The following is a 22,252-nucleotide window of genomic DNA, read 5'->3' on the forward strand; positions in this document are numbered from 1 at the left end:
TTGACTTGAGTTCCCAAATGGATTCTGTCAGTGCTGCAATGACTGTATGACTGGAAATATATAATGTAGGTACAGTACTATTTACAAAACTAGAAATAATAATACATGTATTTTATTACAGAACCATCAATAATATATATAATACATTCCATATATCTCTGCGCAATATAACAATTTTAAAAATACATTTACGGGATGTGAGCGTCGCAGTTCAGCCAGCATTTATTGCCCACCCCTAGTTGCCCTTCAGAAGGTGGTGATGAGTTGCCTTCTTGAACCGCTGCAGTCCCTGAGTTGTAGGTACATCCCCTGTGCTGTCAGGGAAGGAGTTCCAGGATGTCGCCCCAGCAACAATGAAGGAAGGGCGATATATTTCCAAGTCCAGCTGGTGAGTGACTTGGAGGTGAACCTCCAGGTGGTGGGGTTCCCAGGTATCTGCTGCTCTTGTCCTTCGAGATAGTAGTGGTCGTGGGTTTGGAAGGTGCTGTCGGAGGAACCTTGGTGAGTTACTGCAGTGCACATTGTAAATGGTACACACGGCTGTCACTGTTCGTCGGTGTTGGAGGGTTTGAATATTTGTGGAAGGGAGAGCAGTCAAGCAGGCTGCTTTGTTCTGGATGGTGTAGAGCAGCATCTTGAGTGTTGTTGGAGCTACACTCAACCAGGCAAGTGGTAATTATCCTATTACACACCTGACTTATGCCTTGTATATGGTGGACAGGCTTTGGGGGTCAGGAGGTGCGTTACTCGCTGTAGTCTTTGACCTGCCCTGGTGGCCACCGTATTAATATGACTGGTCCAGTTCAGTTTCTGATCAATGGTAACCCTCAGGATCTTGGTTGTAGGGGATTCAGCGATGGTATTGCCACTGAATGTCAAGGAGTGTTGGTTAGATCCTCCTTTGTAGGAGATGGTCATTGCCTGGCATTTGTATAGCACAAATGTAACTTGCCACTTATCAGCCCACATCTGGATACTGTCCCGGTCTTACTGCATTTGGACATGAACTGCTTCATTATCTGAGTCGTCGCGAATGGTGCTGAACATTGTGCAGTAATTCGCAAACATCCCCACTTCTCACCTTATGATGGAAGGGAGGTCATTGATGAAGCAGCTAAAGATGGTTGGGTTTGGGATACTGCCCTGAGGAACTCCTGGAACTGAGATGATTGACCTCCAACCACCACAACCATCTTCCTTTGTGCCAGGTATGACTCTAACCGACGGAGAGTTTTCCCCAATTCCCATTGACTCCATTTTAGCTGGGTCTCCTTGATGTCATACTCGGTCAAATCTTGCCTTGATGCCAAGGGCAGTCACTCTCACCTCACCTCTGGCATTCAGCTCTTTCGTCCATGTTTGAAAGCTGTAATGAGGTCAGGAGCTGAGTGACCCTGGCAGAACCCAAACTGAGCGTCTACGAACAGGTTATTGCTCAGTAAAGTGCTATTTGATTGCACTGTTGATGACTCCTTCCGTCAGTTTGCTGATGATGGAAATAAACTGATAGGGAAGGAATTATGTCCTGTTTACTGTCCCCTTAAATGTCAGCCATCTCCTGGGGAAAGCAGCCCTTTAATTGTGAACATTAGGAAAGAGATGATCCTTTTAGCCAGGCAAATAAATATGTCAAGCTGAGGGAGCAAAGGATGTCAATGTCTTTAAGAGATAGCGAAACCTGGGCGAACATTTGCAGAGCCTGCACCCTCCCTGGATTCATTTCCTTTCTCTAGTTATTGCAAGTCACCAATTGAAGGTCAGACTGAGAAAATAAAGTGTTTTACTCACAGATGTTGGAGACAGGGAGATGATTTAGTCTGTGTGCAGCTCAAGCTCATTCAGGGTTGGAGGAACAACAGCTTTGCTCGGCAGAAACCTCCATGTCCAATTTCCGCATTGAGACAATGGGGGAGCTCTGATTGGCGGAGGAGCAGAGTCCTTCCGGTCCTCCAATCTTCCTATTGGTCACAACTCAGCAGTGTCACCGGAGGTGAGCTCCCTCTGCACATGCGCAGAGTCCCCTCTCCCTGAGACCATGCGCAGTCCCGGGTGGGGAGAGAGGCAGTCATCGATAGCCGGAACTGTCAGCCAGTTGCTTGGAAACCTGGTCTCCAGGATGGGTCGGGGAGGGGAGAAAAATGGACGGGGGCGGGGCTCCTGTATCCGCGCGCGGGGCGAGTGCACTCAAATGCAGTGACGTCACTGCGGAATGGATTTATTCCTATTGGTTGATTTAAAGGACGAGCATCTTTGTGATGTCACAATGTGGAGGTTGGACAATGAGTTTCAGACTAAAACTTCCTCCTCTGAGCAACATCTGGGAGCAAATCAATGTCTCCCCTTTCAGAAGATCATAAGATATAGGAGCAGAATTATGCCATTTGGCCCATCGAGTCCGCTCCGCCATTTGATCATCGCTTATCTCATCCTGGCCTTATCTCCACTGTCCTGAGAGTTCTTCAGAACCCTTCAACCGATTAAAAGTCTAACTCCTCCCTAAATGTACTCACTGTCCCAGCTCCACCGCACTCTGGGGTAGTGAATTCCACAGATTCACAGCACGTGGGAGAAGCAGTTTCTCCTCAACTCTGTTTTGAATTTGCTACCTCTTATCCAAAGACTATTACCTCTCGTTCTTGAATGCCCCACAAGAGGCAGCAGCCGCTCCAAGTCTACTTTATCTTTCCATTTCTTGTCTCATTCTGGGGGGGATGTTGGTGACTTGCAGCAACTGAAGAGAAAGGAAGTGAATCCAGTCTATGTTGCACACATTTTGAGTTCAGTAATATAGACATATTTCTGTCTGGCAGTCTGCATGGAGATTTTCAGGCCTGTCCAGGACGGGAAGCAGTGAGAATGGATCTGCCAGTCAGACTGAATCAGCACCTTTAGAGAATTGGGAGGATGAATATTACATACAGCAGAGTGAGAATGGAGAGAGTGTGTTGGATGGCGATTTACAGCTTTTGAGGAATGAGAGAGGAACGAATGTTTCATAGGAACTAGAATTGTCTGTTCTTAATTTCCATTAGGTTTACAGGTTTACAGGTGGGCAGCACGGTAGCATTGTGGATAGCACAAATGCTTCACAGCTCCAGGGTCCCAGGTTCGATTCCGGCTTGGGTCACTGTCTGTGCGGAGTCTGCACATCCTCCCCGTGTGTGCATGGGTTTCCTCCGGGTGCTCCGGTTTCCTCCCACAGTCCAAAGATGTGCGGGTTAGGTGGATTGGCCATGCTAAATTGCCCATAGTGTCCAAGGTTGCCCTTAGTGTTGGGTGGGGTTGCTGGGCTGTGGGGATAGGGTGGAGGTGTGGACCTTGGGTGGGGTGCTCTTTCCAAGAGCCGGTGCAGACTCGATGGGCCGAATGGCCTCCTTCTGCACTGTAAATTCTATGATTCTATGATTAGATGATTATTTACCGAAAAAAAGACTTCAGGATTTGGAAGAGTCACTTGGTTATGGGCAGCATGGTGGCACGGTGGTTAGCACTGTTGATTCACAGTTCCAGGGTGCCAAGTTCGATTCCCGGCTTGGGTCACTGCAGAGTCTACATGTTCTCCTCGTGTCTACATGTGTTTCTTCCGGGTGCTCCGGTTTCCTCCCACAAGTCCCGAAAGGCACGCTGTTAGGTAATTTGGACATTCTGAATTCTCCCTCAGTGTACCCGAACAGGTGCCAGAATGTAGCGACTAGGGGCTTTTCACGGTAATTTCATTGTAGCGTTAATGTAAGCCGACTTGTGACAATATAGATTATTATTATTAATCAGGACCTGAATATCATTAGTAGAACCATCGCTGCAAAAGATACTTCTGGAGTTAAGGATTGCCAGTCAGGCAAAGGAATCGAATGGAAGTAAACACAGGAAAGAAGAATCACATTGGGCTGGTTCCAGGAGAATTGAGTGACAACTTCAGCGACAAAACCATGGAGTGTGATTTTTGATTGTGTTAAAAGTAAAAGGGCAACGTTCTATTTATAGTTTATGGGATACGTTCCCTATAAAAATAGTGTTCAGGCATTGTTATTTTTCGTTTGTTTGTTGCAGTAAAAGTCATAAACTTGAAGTTTTTGTCTTATGATTCTTTAGTTTGTTCACTGGGTTTAGAATTTATCTTTTGAAGTTATTGATCTTTTCAGAGATCTTACGCAGTTGGTCTTGAGTCACAAGTTTCAACTTCCCATTTAAGCCTCAGGCAACTTGCTGTCTCTCTGTTCCTCATGTCAATGACAGCCCAGTAACAGAGCTGAGGGCTGGAGATGCTCTGATCCCTTGTCAGAGCTGGAATCAGTAGAAAGAACCATAGTTTCGGGTTGAGCTGTGTGTTAGCTGCCCGACCATGATGACCATATATAAATAGCTAACCAGGTAATAGGTTGTGATGAGGGTTTATAAACAGACCCTGGGTAGACGAGTTAACTGAAGGTGTGGGTTTGTCAGCTGTACAGTGAAACCAGGCTTCCAACAGCCACAGAGACCTGTAATATTGGACACTGGGTTTAACCCTGTTCTGTATTAAACAGACCTATCTGATACTGGGTTATTGTGATAGTTAATCTGACCCTTAATTCATTCAATTCCAAAAGTGAATAACATTGATTCAAGTACAGTGATTACTCTGTTAATCTGTGAACAAAGTGGTGTCAGTTCATGAAGATGTGTCTGAACTCAATTTCATTACTTACTTTTGTTACTGACTAGGGTCTCTCCCACTCTCGCTCTCTCCTCTCCCCTCTCTCTCCTGCCTCCCTCAGTCCCTGGTGCTCCTCTCTCTGGTGCCTCTCTTGCCTTCTGTCTCACTGTTCTCCCTCTCCTGTCTCAGTCTCTGGTGCTCCTCTCTTCTCTTTGGTGCCTTTCCCTCTGCTGCCTCTCTCTCTCTCCTCAATGCTGAGGAAGGCAGGTGGGGGCAGCCCGATGGCACAGTGGTTAGCATTGTTGCCTCACGGCACCAATGTTCCAGGTTTGATCCCGGCTCTGGGTCACTGTCCGTGTGGAGTTTGCACATGAAATGAAATGAAAATGAAAAATGAAATTCACCCTTGTTTGCATGGGTTTTGCCCCCACAACCCAAAGATGCGCAGGGTAGATGGATTGGCCACAATAAATTGCCCCTTACTTGGAATTTATTAATTGGTTACTCTACGTTTATATTTTAAAAAAGGAAGGCTGGTGGGATAGTTTCCTTTGGTAGCCGAGGGCCAAGAATATAAGAGCAGGGAGATTGTGCTGGAACTGGATCAAACACCAGTTAGACCACAGCCGGAGCACTGTGGACATTTCTGGTCACCACATTACAGGAAGGATGTGATCACTCGAGAGAGGCTGCAGAGGGGATTTATGATGATGTTTTACGGGATGGAGAATTTTAACGATGAGGAAAGATTGGAGAGGCTGGGGTTGTTCTCATTGGAACAGAGGAGGCTGAAGGGAGATTGAATTGAGTTGTGTGTAATTCTGAGGGGCTCAGATAGAGTGAATATTCCCCTCAGCAGAGTCCAACCCCTGCAGTCAAACATGAAGTCGCTGGTGTGTCAGGAAGTGGGATGGGTGAATGACTCTCTATCCGCACAGAGAACACGGAAACAGCAGCTCCCCAGCTTGAACTCGCTGGTGTGTCAACAGGCTGGAGGATTGGCTGAATTCCTTCCCACTCCTGGAACATTTTTCAATGTCCTCTCCCCAGTGCCAGCAGGCTGCCTGACTGAGTGAAGCTCTGTCCACAGACAGAGCAGATGAATGGCCTGTCGTTAATATGGAGATGCTGGTGTCATATTGATATTGTTCATTCCGGGGACTTCCGGTGACAACATGTCGGTGGATGTCGCACGTTAGGTGGCTCCTGCGAGAGTCTCGGACTTTTGGACGTTTATGTCTGGTTTTGGGACAGCTTTTAGATGAGTTGTTGTGGGAAGTCATAAGGAGGCTGACGAAGTCCCAGAGGAAAGGTGCTGGAAAGAAGGGGGCGAGCGAAGGTCCGCCGGCGAGTGCTGCTGTGAGTCCTGCAGGAAGGAAGGTGGCGGGGGCTGGGTCGTCGGGTGGGGCCGCTCCCCTCACCGGGGAAACTCTGACCGAGGTGATGTCAGAGCTTCAGACATAAGTAGATATTACCCCTTTGAACTGAATTGGCCACATTCCTCTCGGAGGTCTGTTCTATTCTCTGAGCCTCACCCATTTGTCCCGGTTGATCCTCGGTCGTCGCTGAAACGGAATCTTCGAGGCTTGGTTCTTATTCTCCTTCTGACCCGTGTCCCAGACAGGCCAAATTTACTCTACTTCGAACTGTCGAATGACATCTTTCTTCTAACCACAGATCCATTCTTCAGACATTGTGGTTCAAGGTGTCAACTCAGGTTCTGCTCGGCATTTCATTGGTGGTTTGGGAGGCTCTGAAAGTGGTCGTAAGGGGGGAGGTGATCCTGTTTCAGGCCAAGGTGGATAGGAAGGAGAGGGAGGAATGCCAACAACTGATGGAAGAGATTTTGGAGGTGGATGGGAGGTACGTGAGGGACCTGGACCCAGGGCTCCTGGCAAAGAGAAAGGAGTTACAGGCGAGGTTTGACCTATTGTGCACAGGGAAAGTGGTGCATCAGCTGAGAAGGTTCAGGTGCGGGACAGGATGGAGGAGTTGGTGGCGGCTCCGGAACAGATTAATAAGGTGTTTGAGAGAGTTAGGGAGGAAAGGGCGGCTAGGCAGCAGCTGGTCGACTCCATACTGGAGGTAGACCGTAAATACTCCGAGGCCCCGACCGTAGAGCTCCTAGCGGAGAGGAAAGAGCTACAAAGGAACTTTGACCTGCTCTCCACCAGGAAAGCAGTGCACCAAATCCGCCAAGCACGTGGGACCCTATACGAACACGGAGACAAAGCCAGCCGCCTGTTGGCACACCAGATGAGAAAGCAGGCAGCCACCAGAGAAATTGCACAAATCAGGGATACCAGAGGCACGTTAGAAACAGAACCAGAAAAGATCAACAAAACCTTCAAGACCTTCTACCAAGGGCTGTACACTTCAGATCCCCCAATGGGGGAGTCCGGGATGAAACGGTTCCTTGATGGACTGGACATTCCAGTCGCGGGGGGGCGGGGGGGGAGGGGGGCAGAAAACGGGGCCTGGAAGCACCACTAGTACTGGGAGAGATCATGGACAGCATTAGCTCCATGCGGCGGGGAAGGCACCGGGACCAGACGGGTTCCCGGCGGACTTCTACAAAAATCTGCGACAGCACTGGCCCCGCACCTGCGGGCGATATTCACAGACTCGCTGGCTAAGGCACACTGCCACCCGCGCTAGCACAGGCCTCAATCTCGCTGATACCTAAGAAAGACAAAGCCCCAACGGAATGTGGGTCATACAGACCCATCTCAATGCTGAACGCGGATGCCAAAATACTGGCCAAAATCCTAGCCAAAAGGCTAGAAGACTGTGTACCTGAGGTGGTCGCAGAGGACCAGACGGGCTTTGTCAAAGGTAGACAGCTTACCTCGAACATCAGACGCCTGTTGAACGTGATAATGACCCTCTCCGGGGAGAGAACACCAGAGGTAATCGTCTCCCTAGACGCAGAAAAGGCCTTCGACAGAGTCGAATGGAAATACCTCAGAGGTACTGGAGCGGTTCGGGCATGGAACAGGGTTCACCTCCTGGGTAAAGCTCCTATAAAATAATGAAAAAAGTGAAAATCGCTTATTGTCACAAGTAGGCTTCAAATGAAGTTACTGTGAAAAGCCCCTAGTTGCCACATTCCGGCGCCTGTTCGGGGAGGCTGGGACGACAACGCTCCTATGGCGAGCGTACGGACCAACAATACCAACTCCCGATACTTCCAGCTGCACAGGGGCACCAGACAAGGATGCCCACTGTCCCCGCTGCTGTTCTCTCTAGCGATCGAACACTAGCAATCGCGCTCAGAGCAGCAAAAAGCTGGAGGGGATCCGAAGGGGAGGCAGAGAGCACAGAGTCTCACTCTATGCAGATGACCTGCTCCTCTACATTTTGGACCCACAGAGCAGCATGGACGGAATCATCGCGCTCCTGAAAGAGTTTCGCGCCTTCTCGGGCTACAAACTCAACATAAGCAAAAGCGAGATCTTCCCCGTACACCCACAAGTAAGTGGGGCAGCACTAACGGGACTGCCGTTTAAACAAGTCTAACACAAATTCCGCTACCTGGGGATCCAAATAGCCCATGACTGGAAAGGGATCCACAAATGGAACCTCACCAGTCTGACAAAGTAAAAAAGGACCTGCAAAGATGGAACACACTCCCACTCTCCCTCGCGGGGAGGGTCCAGACGATCAAAATGAATGTCCTGCCCAGGTACCTCTTCCTACTTAGATCCATTCCGATCTACATCCCCAAGGCCTTTTTCAAAGCGCTGGACAAATTAATCATGGCGTTCGTATGGGGGGGGAAAAATGCTCGGATCCCAAGGAAGGTCCTACAAAAAACAAAATCCAGGGGGGGCTAGCCCTCCCAAACCTACAATTCTCCCACTGGGCGGCGGCGACGACCGAGCGAATAAAGAGATGGATCAAGAAGCCAGAAGCCGAGTTGGTGCGCGCGGAAGAGGCCTCCTGCAGGGGGACCTCCCTCCGGGCCTTCGCCACGGCAGCACCCCCAACCCCACCCAAAAAACACTCCAGCAGTCTGGTGGTGATAGCCACCCTCCAATCCTGGAACCAACAACGGCAGCAATTTGGCCTGTCCAGAATGTCGGACAAAGCTCCCATCTGCAACAACTATAGGTTCACACCAGTGCTGACTGACGCCACCTTCAAAAGGTGGGGGCAGGACGGAGGGAGACTGACAGTCAGGGACCTATGCATGGACGGCAGGATCGCAACACTGGACGAACTGACAGAGAAATTCCAGCTAGCCAGGGGGAACTAACTAAGGTATCTACAGCTCAAAACCTTCCAACGAAAGAAGACAAGGATGTACCACAACCGCCACGACAGACATTACTGGAAGAACTACTAGACGCAAGCATACTAGGTAAAGGAAACTGTAGTGACATGTATGACCGACTGATAGAAAGGGCCGACACCGTACTGGACGCAACAAGAAAGAAATGGGAGGAGGACGGGACTGAGATAGGGCGGGGTCTCTGGAGCGAAGCACTGCATAGAGTCAACTCCACCTCCACGTGCGCACGGCTCAGCCTGACACAGCTAAAAGTGGTACATAGAGCCCACTTAACAAGAGCCCGTATGAGTAGGTCCTTCCCGGAGGTGGAGGATAGATGTGAACGGTGTCAAGGAGGCCCGGCCAACCAAGCCCACATGTTCTGGTCTTTACCCAGGCTTGCAGGGTACTGGACAGCCTTCTTCGACGCATTGTCCAAAGTGATGGGGGTGAGGGTGGAGCCATGCCCGAAAGTGGTGGTTTTTGGGGTATCAGACCAGCCAGGTCTATTCCTGGGGAGGAGGGCGGACGCCCTTGCCTTTGCCTCCCTGATCGCCCGCCGGAGAATCCTGTTCGGCTGGTGGTCAGCAGCACCACCCAAAGCTGCAGACTGGCTGTCCGACCTCTCGGAATCTCTCCAAATGGAGAAAATCAAATTCGCCATCCGAGGGTCAGACGACAGCTTCCACAGAACGTGGGAGCCATTCACCCAATTGTTCCGGGACCTGTTTGAGGCCAACGAACAAGAGGAAGAATAGCCAGGTAGCCAAGAATCAGGGGAAAGTGGCCAAAGCATGAAAGGGAGAGATAGACTGGGGGGGGGGGGGGGGGGGGGGGGGAGACACACACACACACGACACAGCTAAACCTAAGAGGAAAGTAAGGCGAACCACGGGAAGGGGGGGAGGGGAGGGATTCAGGCTGATCGACAGATTCACGCTCACTGCTTCCTGTCCTGGACACAGAGACCTGAAAATATTCATGCAGGCTGCCAGACAGATAGATGTCGATATTACTGGATGGAAAATGTGTGTAATATACAGACTGTATTCACTTACTTTCTCTCCCAATTTTCCTGAAGGTGCTGATCAACAAATCTAAACTCACTAAAATCTGTACAAGAACATAAGAACTAGGAGCAGGAGTAGGCCATCTGGCCCCTCGAGCCTGCTCCACCATTCAATGAGATCATGGCTGATCTTTTGTGGACTCAGCTCCACTTTCCGGCCCGAACGCCATAACCCTTAATCCCTTTATTCTTAAAAAAACTATCTATCTTTATCTTAAAAACATTTAATGAAGGAGCCTCTACTACTTCACTGGGCAAGGAATTCCATAGGTTCACAACCCTTTGGGTGAAGTTCCTCCTAAACTCAGTCCTAAATCTACTTCCCCTTATTTTGAGGCTATTCCCCCTAGTTCTGCTTTCACCCGCCAGTGGAAACAACCTGCCCGCATCTATCCTATCCATTCCCTTCATAATCTTATATGTTTCTATAAGATCCCCCCCTCATCCTTCTAAATTCCAACGAGTACTGTCCCTGTCTACTCAACCTCTCCTCGTAATCCAACCCCTTCAGCTCTGGGATTAACCTAGTGAATCTCCTCTGCACACACTCCAGTGCCAGTACGTCCTTTCTCAAGTAAGGAGACCAAAACTGAACACAATACTCCAGGTGTGGCCTCACGAACACCTTACACAATTGCAGCAGAACCTCCCTAGTCTTAAACTCCATCCCTCTAGCAATGAAGGACAAAATTCCATTTGCCTTCTTAATCACCTGTTGCACCTGTAAGCCAACTTTTTGCGACTCATGTACTAGCACACCCAGGTCTCTCTGCACAGCAGCATGTTTTAATATTTTATCATTTAAATAGTAATCTCTTTTGCTGTTATTCCTACCAAAGTGGATAACCTCACACTTGCTGGTGTCTCAGCAGAAGTGTTGACCGAGTGAATCCCTTCTCACACACGGTGCAGGTGAATGGCCTCTCCCCAGTGTGAACTCGCTGGTGTGCCTGCAGATTGGGTAGCTGAGTGAATCTCTTTTCACAGTCAGAGCAAATGAACGGCCCCTCTCCAGTGTGAATTCGCTGGTGTCTCTGCAGGTGGGATAACCGAGTGAATCCCTTCCCACAGTCAGAGCAGGTGAACGGCCTCTCCCCAGTGTGAACTCGGTGTGCCTGTAGGTTGCTTATTTGAGTGAATCCCTTTCCACACTGAGAGCAGGTGAACGGCCTCTCTCCGGTATGCAGGAGCTGGTGTGTCAGCAGATGGGATGAGATTCAAAACATCTTTGTGCAGTGGGAGCAGCTGAACGGTCTCTCCCTAGTGTGAACTTGTTGGTGTGTCAGCAGTCTGGAAGAAGTACTGAACCCCTCCCACACGTGGAGCAGGTGACTGGCCTCTCCCCGACATGGACTGGCTGGTGCTTCTTCAGATTAGATAACTTAGCGAATCCCTTCTCACACTGAGAGCAGGTGAACGGCCTCTCCCCAGTGTGAATGCGTCGATGAGTTTCCAGTGCTGATGGGAATCTGAATCCCTTCCCACAGTCCCCACATTTCCATGGTTTCTCCAGGGTGGGGGTGTCCTTGTGTCTCTCCAGGTTGGACAATCAGTTGAAGGCTCACACAGATCTCCCCGCTGTTTTTTTCAGGCTGTGTAACTGGTTAAAGCTCTTTTCAGTCAGTGCTCTGGAACACTCTCATTCAGGTATGTATGTCTCAGTGAGTTTCCAGTCACACTGATGGTTAAAACCATCTGAAGCAGAAAGAATAGACTAACCTTTTTCCTTCTCGATTCAAAGTCCGATGATATTCAAGTCCCAGTGAATTGAGTGAATCTGTCAAATCGAGACGCGAGGTTTGGTTTGAGATTTCTGTCTGTAATTCTTCCTCTTCTGATATCCTGTAAGAGGAGTTTACAAAATACATCATTGTCAGTATAGGATAGAGATTCAGAACAGACATTTCTGGTTTCTATGGTCCTCTCTCATTTCCCCAAACCTGTAAATCGCCATCCCACACACACCCTCCATTCTCACTCTGCTGTATCTAATATTCACCCTCCCAATTCTCCTGAAGGTGCTGATTCAGGCTGATTGACAGATCCATGCTCACTGCTTCCTGTCCAGGACAAAGAGACCTGGAAATCTTCAAGCGGACTGCCAGCCTAACGGAAATATGTAACAGGACTAAAATGGTGTTTAATGTATAGGATTGTTCCAGTTGGTTAAGATATAGGAGGTAGTGATTGATCATGAGCTGGAATTTTCTGCCTATGAACGTCCTCAAGCAGAGATGATCAATAATTTCTAACTGAATTAGATGGACGCTGCAGGGTTACTTTTGTCAATAATAAAGATTATTATCCTCCTGTAACCAAAGACTATCCTCCTCACTATTTACCACCACCAATTTTCACACAATCCGGGAATATACTTAGAGACCTGGGCCAACCTTTGCAGAGTCTGCACCCTCCCTGGATTCACTTCCTTTTCCTTCAGAACCAGAGTCCTTCCGGTCTTCCAACTGCTCCCATTGGTCAACACCTCAGCAGAAAGGTCAGGAGGTGGGATCTTCCTGCACATGTGCAGCTTCCCATCGCTCCCAAGATCATGCGCAGTCCGGGCCGCCCGCCCGGCGAATGGAGCGGTTTCACCACCGCAGGGGATTATGGGGGCTATGACCGCCATTACTCATCCTGAGTCCAGTCTCCAAACTCCTTGGAATAGGTTGAAATGGGGGGGGGGGGGGGGGGGCGCACGAATGACCCCACCCTGACACACAGTACATATGGGTAGTCAGTGGAGTTGATTGTGGCGCCCCCTTAGCAAAACAGCTTGTTAATTTAAGGTGTAAAGATTTCGACGCCTGGGTGAAATATTTTTTGGGGGGGAGGAGGGGGAGGGGAGGGGAGGGCACAATAGATTAGTGTGACACTGAACTAGAGAGTCAGCGCCTTCAGGGGAGGAGATTTTGGGGGAAAGCAGGAGGAGATAATGGGATGAATTAGTGTTGAAATCAATAGGAAGGAGAGAATATCTGGGGAATGAGATGTAGAATTTGTGTCACATCACGGTCTTGGACAACCTTCATGAAACTTTCTTTTACAATTTTCCTGGAATATCCTTGACGTATTTTATTAAGTCAAATGTGCTATCAAAGAGGGCAGCACGGTGGTGCAGTGGTTAGCACTGCTGCCAACGGTGCTGAGGACCTGGGTTTGATCCCGGCCCTGGGTCACTGTCGATGTGGAGTTTGCACATTCTCCCCGTGTTTGCATGGGTTTCACCCCCATAATCCAAAGATGTGAGGGTTAGGTGGATTGGCCACATTCAATTGCCCCTTAATTGGAAAAAATATAATTGGGTACTCTATGTTTTTTTTAAATGTGCTGTCCAAATGAAAATTAATGTTTTATTGAGGACGGCCACTTGAACTCCCCGACTACTCCCAAACACCAAGTACCTGTTCATGAACAGTCTGATTAACTATCTAATTCATACAACCCAGCCCACCCATTCTCAGTGAGTCTTCATTTCTCAATGTTCACAATGGTCACTTTTCTCTCTTCAAAATACAAGACTGATGGGCTAATTGAGGTCATTAAAATTATCAAAGCTTTTGATAAACACAGTGAATGTTTCCCACTTGTAGGGGTAAGAGCAAAACTTAATTCAGGAGAAACGTCCTTCCAGACAGTAATGAGAATGTGGAACCCACTACCAGTGAGTGGAGGTGAATAACATTGATACATTGAAGAGGAAGCTGGATGAACACATGAAGGAGAAATAAACAGACGGACACACTGATAGAGTCAGATGGGAAAGCATGGGAGGAGGATGAAGTGAAGTAGAAATACTAGCAGAGATTGGTTGGGCTGAAAGGCCTGTTTCTGTGCTGTATATTCAATGTAATTTAACCTGGTATTGCCTTTAACTCTGACATAGTCCATTCCAGGCTAAAGAGAGAAGTTTCACTCACAGAACGTTTCAGATCATTGTTTCCAGCTATTGTCCAATCAATGCCTTTGTCAGTCTGGTGTCTCAGTGAGTTGCTGAGGTAATAAATTCAACTACAAACATCAAATGTGATGTCTTCTGATATATCTTTGAAGAGCAGATCTTTTTCAAGTGGACTGAATTGGTTATATTTTCTCGGTCACAGTCCTTTCCGGCAACAATTATTTTTTATCAGTCTTATTTAAATTATGGAGTCTGTTTTATACAGTAAGAAGTCTCACAACACCAGGTTAAAGTCCAACAGGTTTATTGGAAATCAAAAGTTTTCGGCGCACTGCTCCTTCATCAGGTGAAGTGAGCAGTGCTCAGAAATCTTGTGATTTTAAATAAAGCTGTTGGACTTTATCTTGGTGCTGTGAGACTTCTTACTATGCCCACCCCAGTCCAACGCCGGCATCCCCACATGTTTTATACAGGACAAAGCACCAGCTTGTTGAGTACCCCGTCCACCACCCGAAACAGTGACTCCCTTGACCTCCAGAGCACAATGGTAGCATTGTGTGTACCATCTACAAGATATTTCACGGTACCACAGTGATAGGGCAGGGCATTAGCACAATAATAGGGGCAGGACGTTAGCACAGTAATAGGGGCAGCACGGTAGCACAGTGGTTAGCACAGTTGTTCCACAGCTCCAGGGTCCCAGGTTCGATTCCAGGCTTGGGTATTGTTTGTGCGGAGTCTGCACATCCTCCCCGTGTGTGCGTGGATTTCCTCTGCGTGCTCTGGTTTCCTCCCAGAGTCCAAAGATGTGCAGGTTAGGTGGATTGGCCAAAGTAAATTGCCCTTAGTGTCCAAAAAGGTTAGGTGGGTTTACGGGGACAGGGTGGAAGCGTGGGCTTAAGTGAGATGTTCTTTCCAAAGCCAGTGCAGACTCGATGGGCTGAATGGCTTCCTTCTGCACTGTAAATTCAATGATTTATGAGCTCACCAGGGCTCCTTCGACATCACCTTCTAAACCCATAACCTTGACTGTCATGAAGGACAAGGGCAGCAAACTCATGGGAACAGCACCAACCACTCTGTGTGGCAGCGAGCTCCACATTCTCACCACTCTTGTCCTTCTCTTCTCCTTCATCTGTTCATCCAGTCTCCCCTGATCCTTTGCTTTGTTGTGAGTTTTCTGTATTTAACACGAAAGTACTTGGAAATGAGTAATTTCCACAACACGTGCTTTTACAGAGCAGCATGACGAGGAGAGAGTCTCTCCCATGGAATTGAAATTCACATCAGCAACAAAATGCAATCGGCATGAAAAATGCCTCCACAACCGAGCAACTTAATTGAGAATACAGACCCTGGGATTTCAAGATGAAACCCCTTCATCTCTTACATGACTTATCAAAGTCCGTAATATATTTCTCCATGGATGACCACCTATTTCCTGAAATCTATCAAAGGTTAACAATGCTTCATATGCTTCCAACAACTCATCTTTTTTATACGACTTATCCAAAACGGTAATGGAATATCCAATCAGTTTTCAGTATCCAAATCATTCTCAACGAATTCCGAAAATACTTTCCTCATAACCTTGTATTTTGCTGTTAATGATGAAGCCAAAGCCCTATCCAGCACCAAAGTTTAGTGTTGATCCTCTGCTACCATGTTATTCAAAATAGTACCTTACAATAGCAGGTTAAAGTCCAACACGTTTGTTTCCAATCGTTTCATCAGGTGACTTGCCTGATGAAGGAGGTGTGCTCCGAAAGCTAGTGATTCGAAACAAACCTGTTGGACTTTAACCTGGTGTTGTAAGACTTCCTACTGTGCCAACCCCAGTCCAACGCCGGCATCTCCACATCATTCAAAATAATGTCTGCAGAGGAAGAATCGATCGAAAGCTGAGTCGTACTTTGAACAGGTTTATTTCTAAAACAACAGAAACGCAGATACTCTCCCAGTTCCCCACCCTCACCCTTATCCCATCTACCCTATCCCCACCCTCCCACGCCCAGTTCTCCTCCCCTGAAGGTGCTGACTCTTTCCTAATGTTCACAATTAAAGGGCTGGTTTCCCCAGGAGATGGCTGACATTTGAGGGGGCAGTAAATTAATATCAGAGAGAGAAATTTCTACTGTTGTTATATGGTACAGATTAGATCTATCATTGATGGTTCTGTAATAAAATATATTTGTTATTATTTCTAGTTTTGTGATGTAGTTGTGTATCTATGTTTTATTTTTCCAGTCATAGAGTGATTATAGCACAGAAGGAGTCTATTCATTAATTTGAAACCATACCGAATCTGCTGAGCAAACCAGTCAGTACAATTGTACCTCTATATCCATGTTCCCCTGTAAGTTTAGTTCCTTCATGCTCCCAAGCTATTTCATTTTGAAATCAATAATCATCGCAGCTTCCACCAACCTCATAGGCAGGAAGTTAGAAGTCCTGACAACTCGCTCCTAAATAAAGTTTCTCCCGCACACCCATCTCTAATCAAGCAATACAGTTCGGCTGCACAGTGGTACAGCTGCTCACAATGCCAGAGACACAGGTTCGATTCCAGCCTTGGATGTGACTTGGGTGACATATCCTTTTGGTAATATGGTGACCAGAATTGTAGGCAATATTCCACGTGTGACCTAACTAAGGTTCTGTACAGCTGCAGCATGACTTGACAATTTTTATACTCAATGCCCCGACCAATGAAGACAAGCATGCCGTCTGCCTTCTTAGCTCCTTATCCACCTGCGTTGCCACTTTCAGTGATGTTTATTGTAATTTCCCAATCTACCACAACTTGCCCCTCAGACCATGACAGTTTCCTTCTGCGAGAAACACCCAGATAAATTAGGCAAAAGAACCATGTAACCACCGTAGCCCATCTTCATGGCAATGTGGCTGCTTTGGGAACTAAATATCTTCCAACATGCAGACACCTTTTCATTCTGTGCTCCTCGTCACACATGGAACCAGGTAATCGCAACGAGGCTCAAAAATGGTCAGCCCACCGGAGGCAGAGGTGTTAGACCGGCCAGTCCAGCAGAAAGAAACCCTCCAATCATCACCATTCACCAGATGTCAGAATGAACAAAATGCAGCCCTGGATGTCAGTGAGAGCAGAAACAATCACAACGGAGCCAACATCTGTAATTTATTGTGAACTTGTTGGAGTCACAACAAGTGTGATGAATCACAACCCCCACCCCACATTGAGAGCAGATGAATGGTCTCTCCCCAGAATTAACTCACTAGTGTCTCCGTAGTTGGGACGGATCATTGAATGTCTCCCCTGCTCAGAGCAGGTGAATGGCTTCTTCTAGGTGTGAACTCGCTGGTGTTCCTGCAGGGCGTATGGATATCTGAATCCCTTCTCTCACTAAGAACAGGTTAACGCCGTCTCCCCTGTGAACTCGCTGGTGTCTCCGCAGGTTGGATAACTGAGTGAATCCCTTCCCACACTGAGAGCAGGTGAACGGCCTCTCCCCAGTGTGAACGCGCTGGTGTATCTGCAGGTTCGATGAAGTAGTGAATCCCTTCTCACACTGAGAGCAGGTGAACGGCCTCTCCCCAGTGTGAATTCGCTGGTGTTTCCGCAGGTTCGATGAAGTAGCGAATCCCTTCTCACACTGAGAGCATGTGAACGGCTTTTCCCCAGTGTGAACTCGCTGATGTATCTGCAGGTTCGATGAAGTAGTGAATCCCTTCTCACACTGAGAGCAGGTGAATGGCCTCTCCCCAGTGTGAAGTCGCTGATGTTTCTGCAGGCTCTTTAAAGTAATGAATCCTTTCACACACTGAGAGCAAGTGAGCAGCCTCTCCCCAGTGTGAACTAGCTGGTGTGTCCGCAGGCTCGAAGAAATAGTGAATCCCTTCTCACACTGAGAGGTGAGCGGCCTCTCCCCAGTGTGAACCTGCTGATGCGTCCGCAGGTTCGATGAATCAGTGAATCCCTTCTCACACTGAGAGCAAGTGAACGGCCTCTCCCCAGTGTGAATGCGTCGATGAGCTTCTAGCTGAGATGGGAATCTGAATCCCTTCCCACAGTCCCCACATTTCCACCGTTTCGCCATGTTTTGGGTCTCCTTTAGTCTCTCCAGGTTTGACAATAAGTTGAAGCCTCGTCCACACAAAGAACACGTGTACGGACTCTCCCCGCTGTGAATGGTGTGATGTTTTTTCAGGCTGCGTAACTGGTTAAAGCTCTTTCCACATTCAGTGCTCTGGAACACACTCACTCGGGTGTGTGTGTCTCGGTGCTTTTCCAGTCACACTGATGGTTAAAATCTTTTGAAGCCGACAGAACAGACAAACATTTCTCCTTCCAGATTCAAAGTCCGGTGATATTCAGCTCCAAGGAATTGAGAGACTCAGTCAGATCGAGACGTGACTTTTGAGATTTCTGTCTGTAATTCCTCCTCTTCTAATATCCTGTAAAAACAATTTACAAAAGACATCACTGTCAGTACAGGATAGAAATTCAGAACAGACAATTCTAGTTCCTAGAGAACATTCTTTCCTCTCTCATTCCCCAAAAGCTGTAAATCTCCATCCCACACACTCTCCCTCCATTCTCACTCTGCTGTATCTATTGCAGGGGCTATTTACCACAGGGCTAAATCACTGGCTTTGAAAGCAGACCAAGGCAGGCCAGCAGAACGGTTCAATTCCCGTAACAGCCTCCCCGAACAGGCGCTGGAATGTGGTGACTAGGGGTTTTTCACAGTAACTTCATTGAAGCCTACTTGGGACAATAAAACAATTTTCTTCTTTTCTTCTTCTTCTAATATTCACCCTCCCAATTCTCCTGAAGGTGCTGATTCAGGCTGATTGACAGATCCATGCTCACTGCTTCCTGTCCTGGTCACAGAGATCATAACAAATAGGAGCTGCAGTCAGCCATTCGGCCCATCAAGCATGCTCATTTATTCTGTAGGATCATTGGCTGGTCTATGTCAGCAACATTCTCAGTGTTATTGACCAGAGGCTGAGTGTGCTGGCTTAATATCTGTGAGCTCAGGAGGCCGAGCTGTAAAACACCAAGGAAAGGATCGACGATCCTGAGGAGGGAATCCTGAATGTTGAGCAAGATGCCTCCTCGGGGAGGCAAGAATTAAATCCTTGGAAAACCGGCTGAGTGATGTGGTGGACTCCTGGAAAACTTGGAGAACCGAGGGTCAGAGAAAGAATATCCGAGTCGTCGGCCTGCCAGAAGGTGTGGAGGGTAAGGCTCCCATTGGGTTCTTCGAGGACCGGCTGCCACATTTTCTCAAGCTGGATGTGAAGCCTGGGTGTTTCAAATTAGAAAGGGCCTCGGATCCTGTCTTTGAGTCTGAGGGATAGTTTTCATCCCAGGCCTGTAATCATTCACTTCCACAACTTGAAAGATCACCAGAGGGTCCTGGAGACGGGCAAGGTGAGGTGGGACCTGGCTCCATGAGGAAGTGAGGATTTTTCGGCAGCCACACAAACGAAGCATCGAGGCTTCAATGAAATCTGAAGGGAACTCAAGGCCGCGGGAGTGAATTATGTCGCTTTATAGGTCCAACGCCGGCATCTCCACATCAAGAAGGGTGTTGACCGTGGCACATTACGAGATCAAGTCTTTCGATAATCCGACTACTGTCTTGGTCTTCGCTAAATCCTTGAAGGGCAAGGATAGGAGCGATGATTTGCAGCTCAGACTAACTCAGGCTCTAATCTGAACTCTTTCCCTATCATGGTGTTGTTGTCTGAATTTGTTATCTTTTATCCTGTTGAAGGGAGTTGTTATTCTGTGAGAGCCGATTGAATGTCTTCTTCTCCTCGAGTGTTGCAGGGACTCGGATTATCTTATCTCACTTATGGTAGATGTGCCGTGTGCTGATTATCCATCATCTTTCTTCTATTATCCGAGCGGTAATCATTTTTTATAAAAATATATTTTTATTCAAATTTTTAACATATTTTCAACACGGGTCACTTCCTTCCCCTTACAGAGAAAAGAAAAACAAAGAACACATAAGTAAACATCTTACAACTACATCGCGAATTCCCCCAAGATACAAACCCCCCATTAAGCAATAATAAACACAGTAGTAAACACAAAGTACACCCTCCCGGGTTGCTGCTGCTGCTGACCACCTCCGAGAAAGTCTAGGAATGGTTGCCACCTCCTGAAGAACCCCTGCACCGACCCTCTCAAGGCAAATGTTACCCTCTCCAATTTAATGAATCCTGCCATGTTGCTGACCCAGGCTTCCACGCTTGGGGGGCTCGCATCCTTCCACTGCAGCAGAATCCTCCGCCGGGCTACCAGGGACGCAAAGGCTAGAATACCGGCCTCTTTCGCCTCCTGCACTCCCGGCTCATCCGATACCCCAAATAGTGCTAACCCCCAGTTCGGCTTAACCCGGGTGTTCACCACCTTAGAACAGTCCTCGCAATGCCCCTCCAGAACCCATCCAGCACCGGGCACGCCCAGAACATATGGACGTGATTTGCTGGGCCCCCCCGAGCACCTCCCACAACTGTCCTCCACCCCAAAGAACCTGCTCAGCCTCGCCCCTGTCATATGCACTCTGTGAAGATCCGAGCATTAATCATGGCAGAACCGAGTGGCGCCATTGCCGAAGGGTGGGTGTTGAGGTCTTCACGGCTGGGTCTAAAATGCGGGAGGGACATTCGATCCCCAATCCCTTGTTGGCCCTTCTTTTCTTCTCATTTTGGAGAAGGTATCCTGAGGGTAACGACAGTCTGGCCGTGGGGTTAATCCTTCGGGTCCTCAGTCTTATTGAGGAATGTCCCCTTGGATCTATTGTGGTGGTGATTCTTTTGTATTTTTGTTATTTTGGGAGGGTTTATGTGTTGCTAACTTTATCCTACTCTGGTACAGACGGGGCTTTTATCTGTGAAAGGAGTAGTTTGGGGAAACTTTGGTGCCTGTGGTGGAAAGTGAGTTGGAGGAGGGGGTAATAGGGCACGCCCGATTGTGGTGTGAAAATCTGTTCCTGTTCTCTCTGTCGTCTAGCTAATGGTAGCAGTTAATCTGCAAATTTTCTCAGGGAATGTATGGGGCATCCATCACCCTATCAGAAGGAAAAAGATCCTCTCCTTTCTTAAGGAGAAAATTGACATAGCTTTTGTTATAACCTGCCTGTTTACCATTGGCTGGAGACTAATGACAATCCCATAATCCTGTGGGAGTATGAGCTTCCCCAATGAGGGGGCCGGAGAAATCATTAGCAGATTCCCTGTATAAATAAAGCTGGCTAGTTTGGAACCAGCCAGGAAGGAGTGAGCAGCAAGCAAAGTTGCTGCTATTGTGTATATATATATTATTGTAAATAAATGTTATTTCTTTGTATCCTTAAAACTTGTGCTGGATTCTTCGTGGCCCTCGCAAAACTGGCAATGAGGGTTAAAGTGAATAGCTGTCTACACTGCTGAAGCCACCTCCCTGGATTTTTGTTGGATACAGGTTGGAAGTTATTTTCTATTACACCATGTATGGACGTTTGGATGTTTTTGATGCTGCGCTGGAAAGCTGGAACCAGTATGCACAACGGATGCATTACTATTTCTGGGCTTCCAATATCACCGAAAACGAGCGCCAGGTGGTCATATTGCTCACCGCCTGCGGCCCGCATATGTTTGGGGTGATTAGGAGACTTACGTACCCACCTGCGGCAGACACCAAAACGTTTGATGAACTTGTGAACTTAGTGGGCAACATTTTTTTTTTTTTTTAAATATATTTATTAAAGTTTTTTAACACAACTTTTCTCCCTTCCCCCCACCCCCCCCCCCCCCCACCCCCCGTAACAAAAAAAAACGAGAAATCGCACAGAGCAAGATGTATACATGGCAAAATGATATATTTACACAGCTTTGTACACTGGCCCTCACCCGTACATGCCAGTTTCCCCAACCCTTCATGTTATCTCTTGCTCATCCACCCTCCCAGGCAGTCCCCCCTCTCACCCCCCCCTCCCAGGACGTTCCCCCCCCAAAAAAAGGTTGCTGCTGCTGCTGACCAACCTTCCTCTAACTCTCCGCGAGATAGTCTAGGAACGGTTGCCGTGGGGCAACATTTTAACCCAACCCCGTCCACGATAGTCCAACGTTATCGGTTTAATACCGCTGAGAGGACCCCAGGAAAATCCCTTGCCGACATTCTATCCAAGGCTACGCAAGATTGCGGAGTACTGTGACTATGGTGAGACCTTGTCAGAAATGTTACGAGACCGTTTGGCTTGCGGTATTAACAATGCGGCCACCCAGAGAAAGTTGATAGCTGAGCCAACATTGACTTTTCAACATGCCATTCAAATAGTATTGTCACGAGAGAGCGCAGAATGAGGAGTGCAAGAGCTACAGGGAATGGAGGTG

The 22,252-nt window shown here is 47.9% G+C and overlaps 1 protein-coding gene across 6 annotated transcripts in view; it reads right to left on the reverse strand.

The window, feature by feature from the left end:
- The window catches only part of LOC140420051 (uncharacterized), a 35,073-nt gene that overhangs the window by 4,228 nt on the left and 8,593 nt on the right, over window positions 1–22,252 (reverse strand). For 2 of the 6 annotated variants that reach the window (XM_072504064.1, XM_072504065.1), the window contains one exon: window positions 17,016–18,313. In XM_072504064.1, the coding sequence (XP_072360165.1) occupies window positions 17,179–17,955 (777 nt within the window). In that variant the 5' untranslated portion in view covers window positions 17,956–18,313 and the 3' untranslated portion in view covers window positions 17,016–17,178. Of the gene's footprint in view, window positions 1–7,484; window positions 7,658–10,812; window positions 11,821–13,898; window positions 14,098–17,015; window positions 18,314–22,252 lie in introns of those variants that run through there. The other 4 variants (XR_011946162.1, XR_011946164.1, XR_011946163.1 and 1 more) reach the window with 4 other exon arrangements.

Source organism: Scyliorhinus torazame, chromosome 5 (genome assembly GCF_047496885.1).
Source record: "Scyliorhinus torazame isolate Kashiwa2021f chromosome 5, sScyTor2.1, whole genome shotgun sequence".
Classification (NCBI taxonomy): domain Eukaryota; kingdom Metazoa; phylum Chordata; class Chondrichthyes; order Carcharhiniformes; family Scyliorhinidae; genus Scyliorhinus; species Scyliorhinus torazame.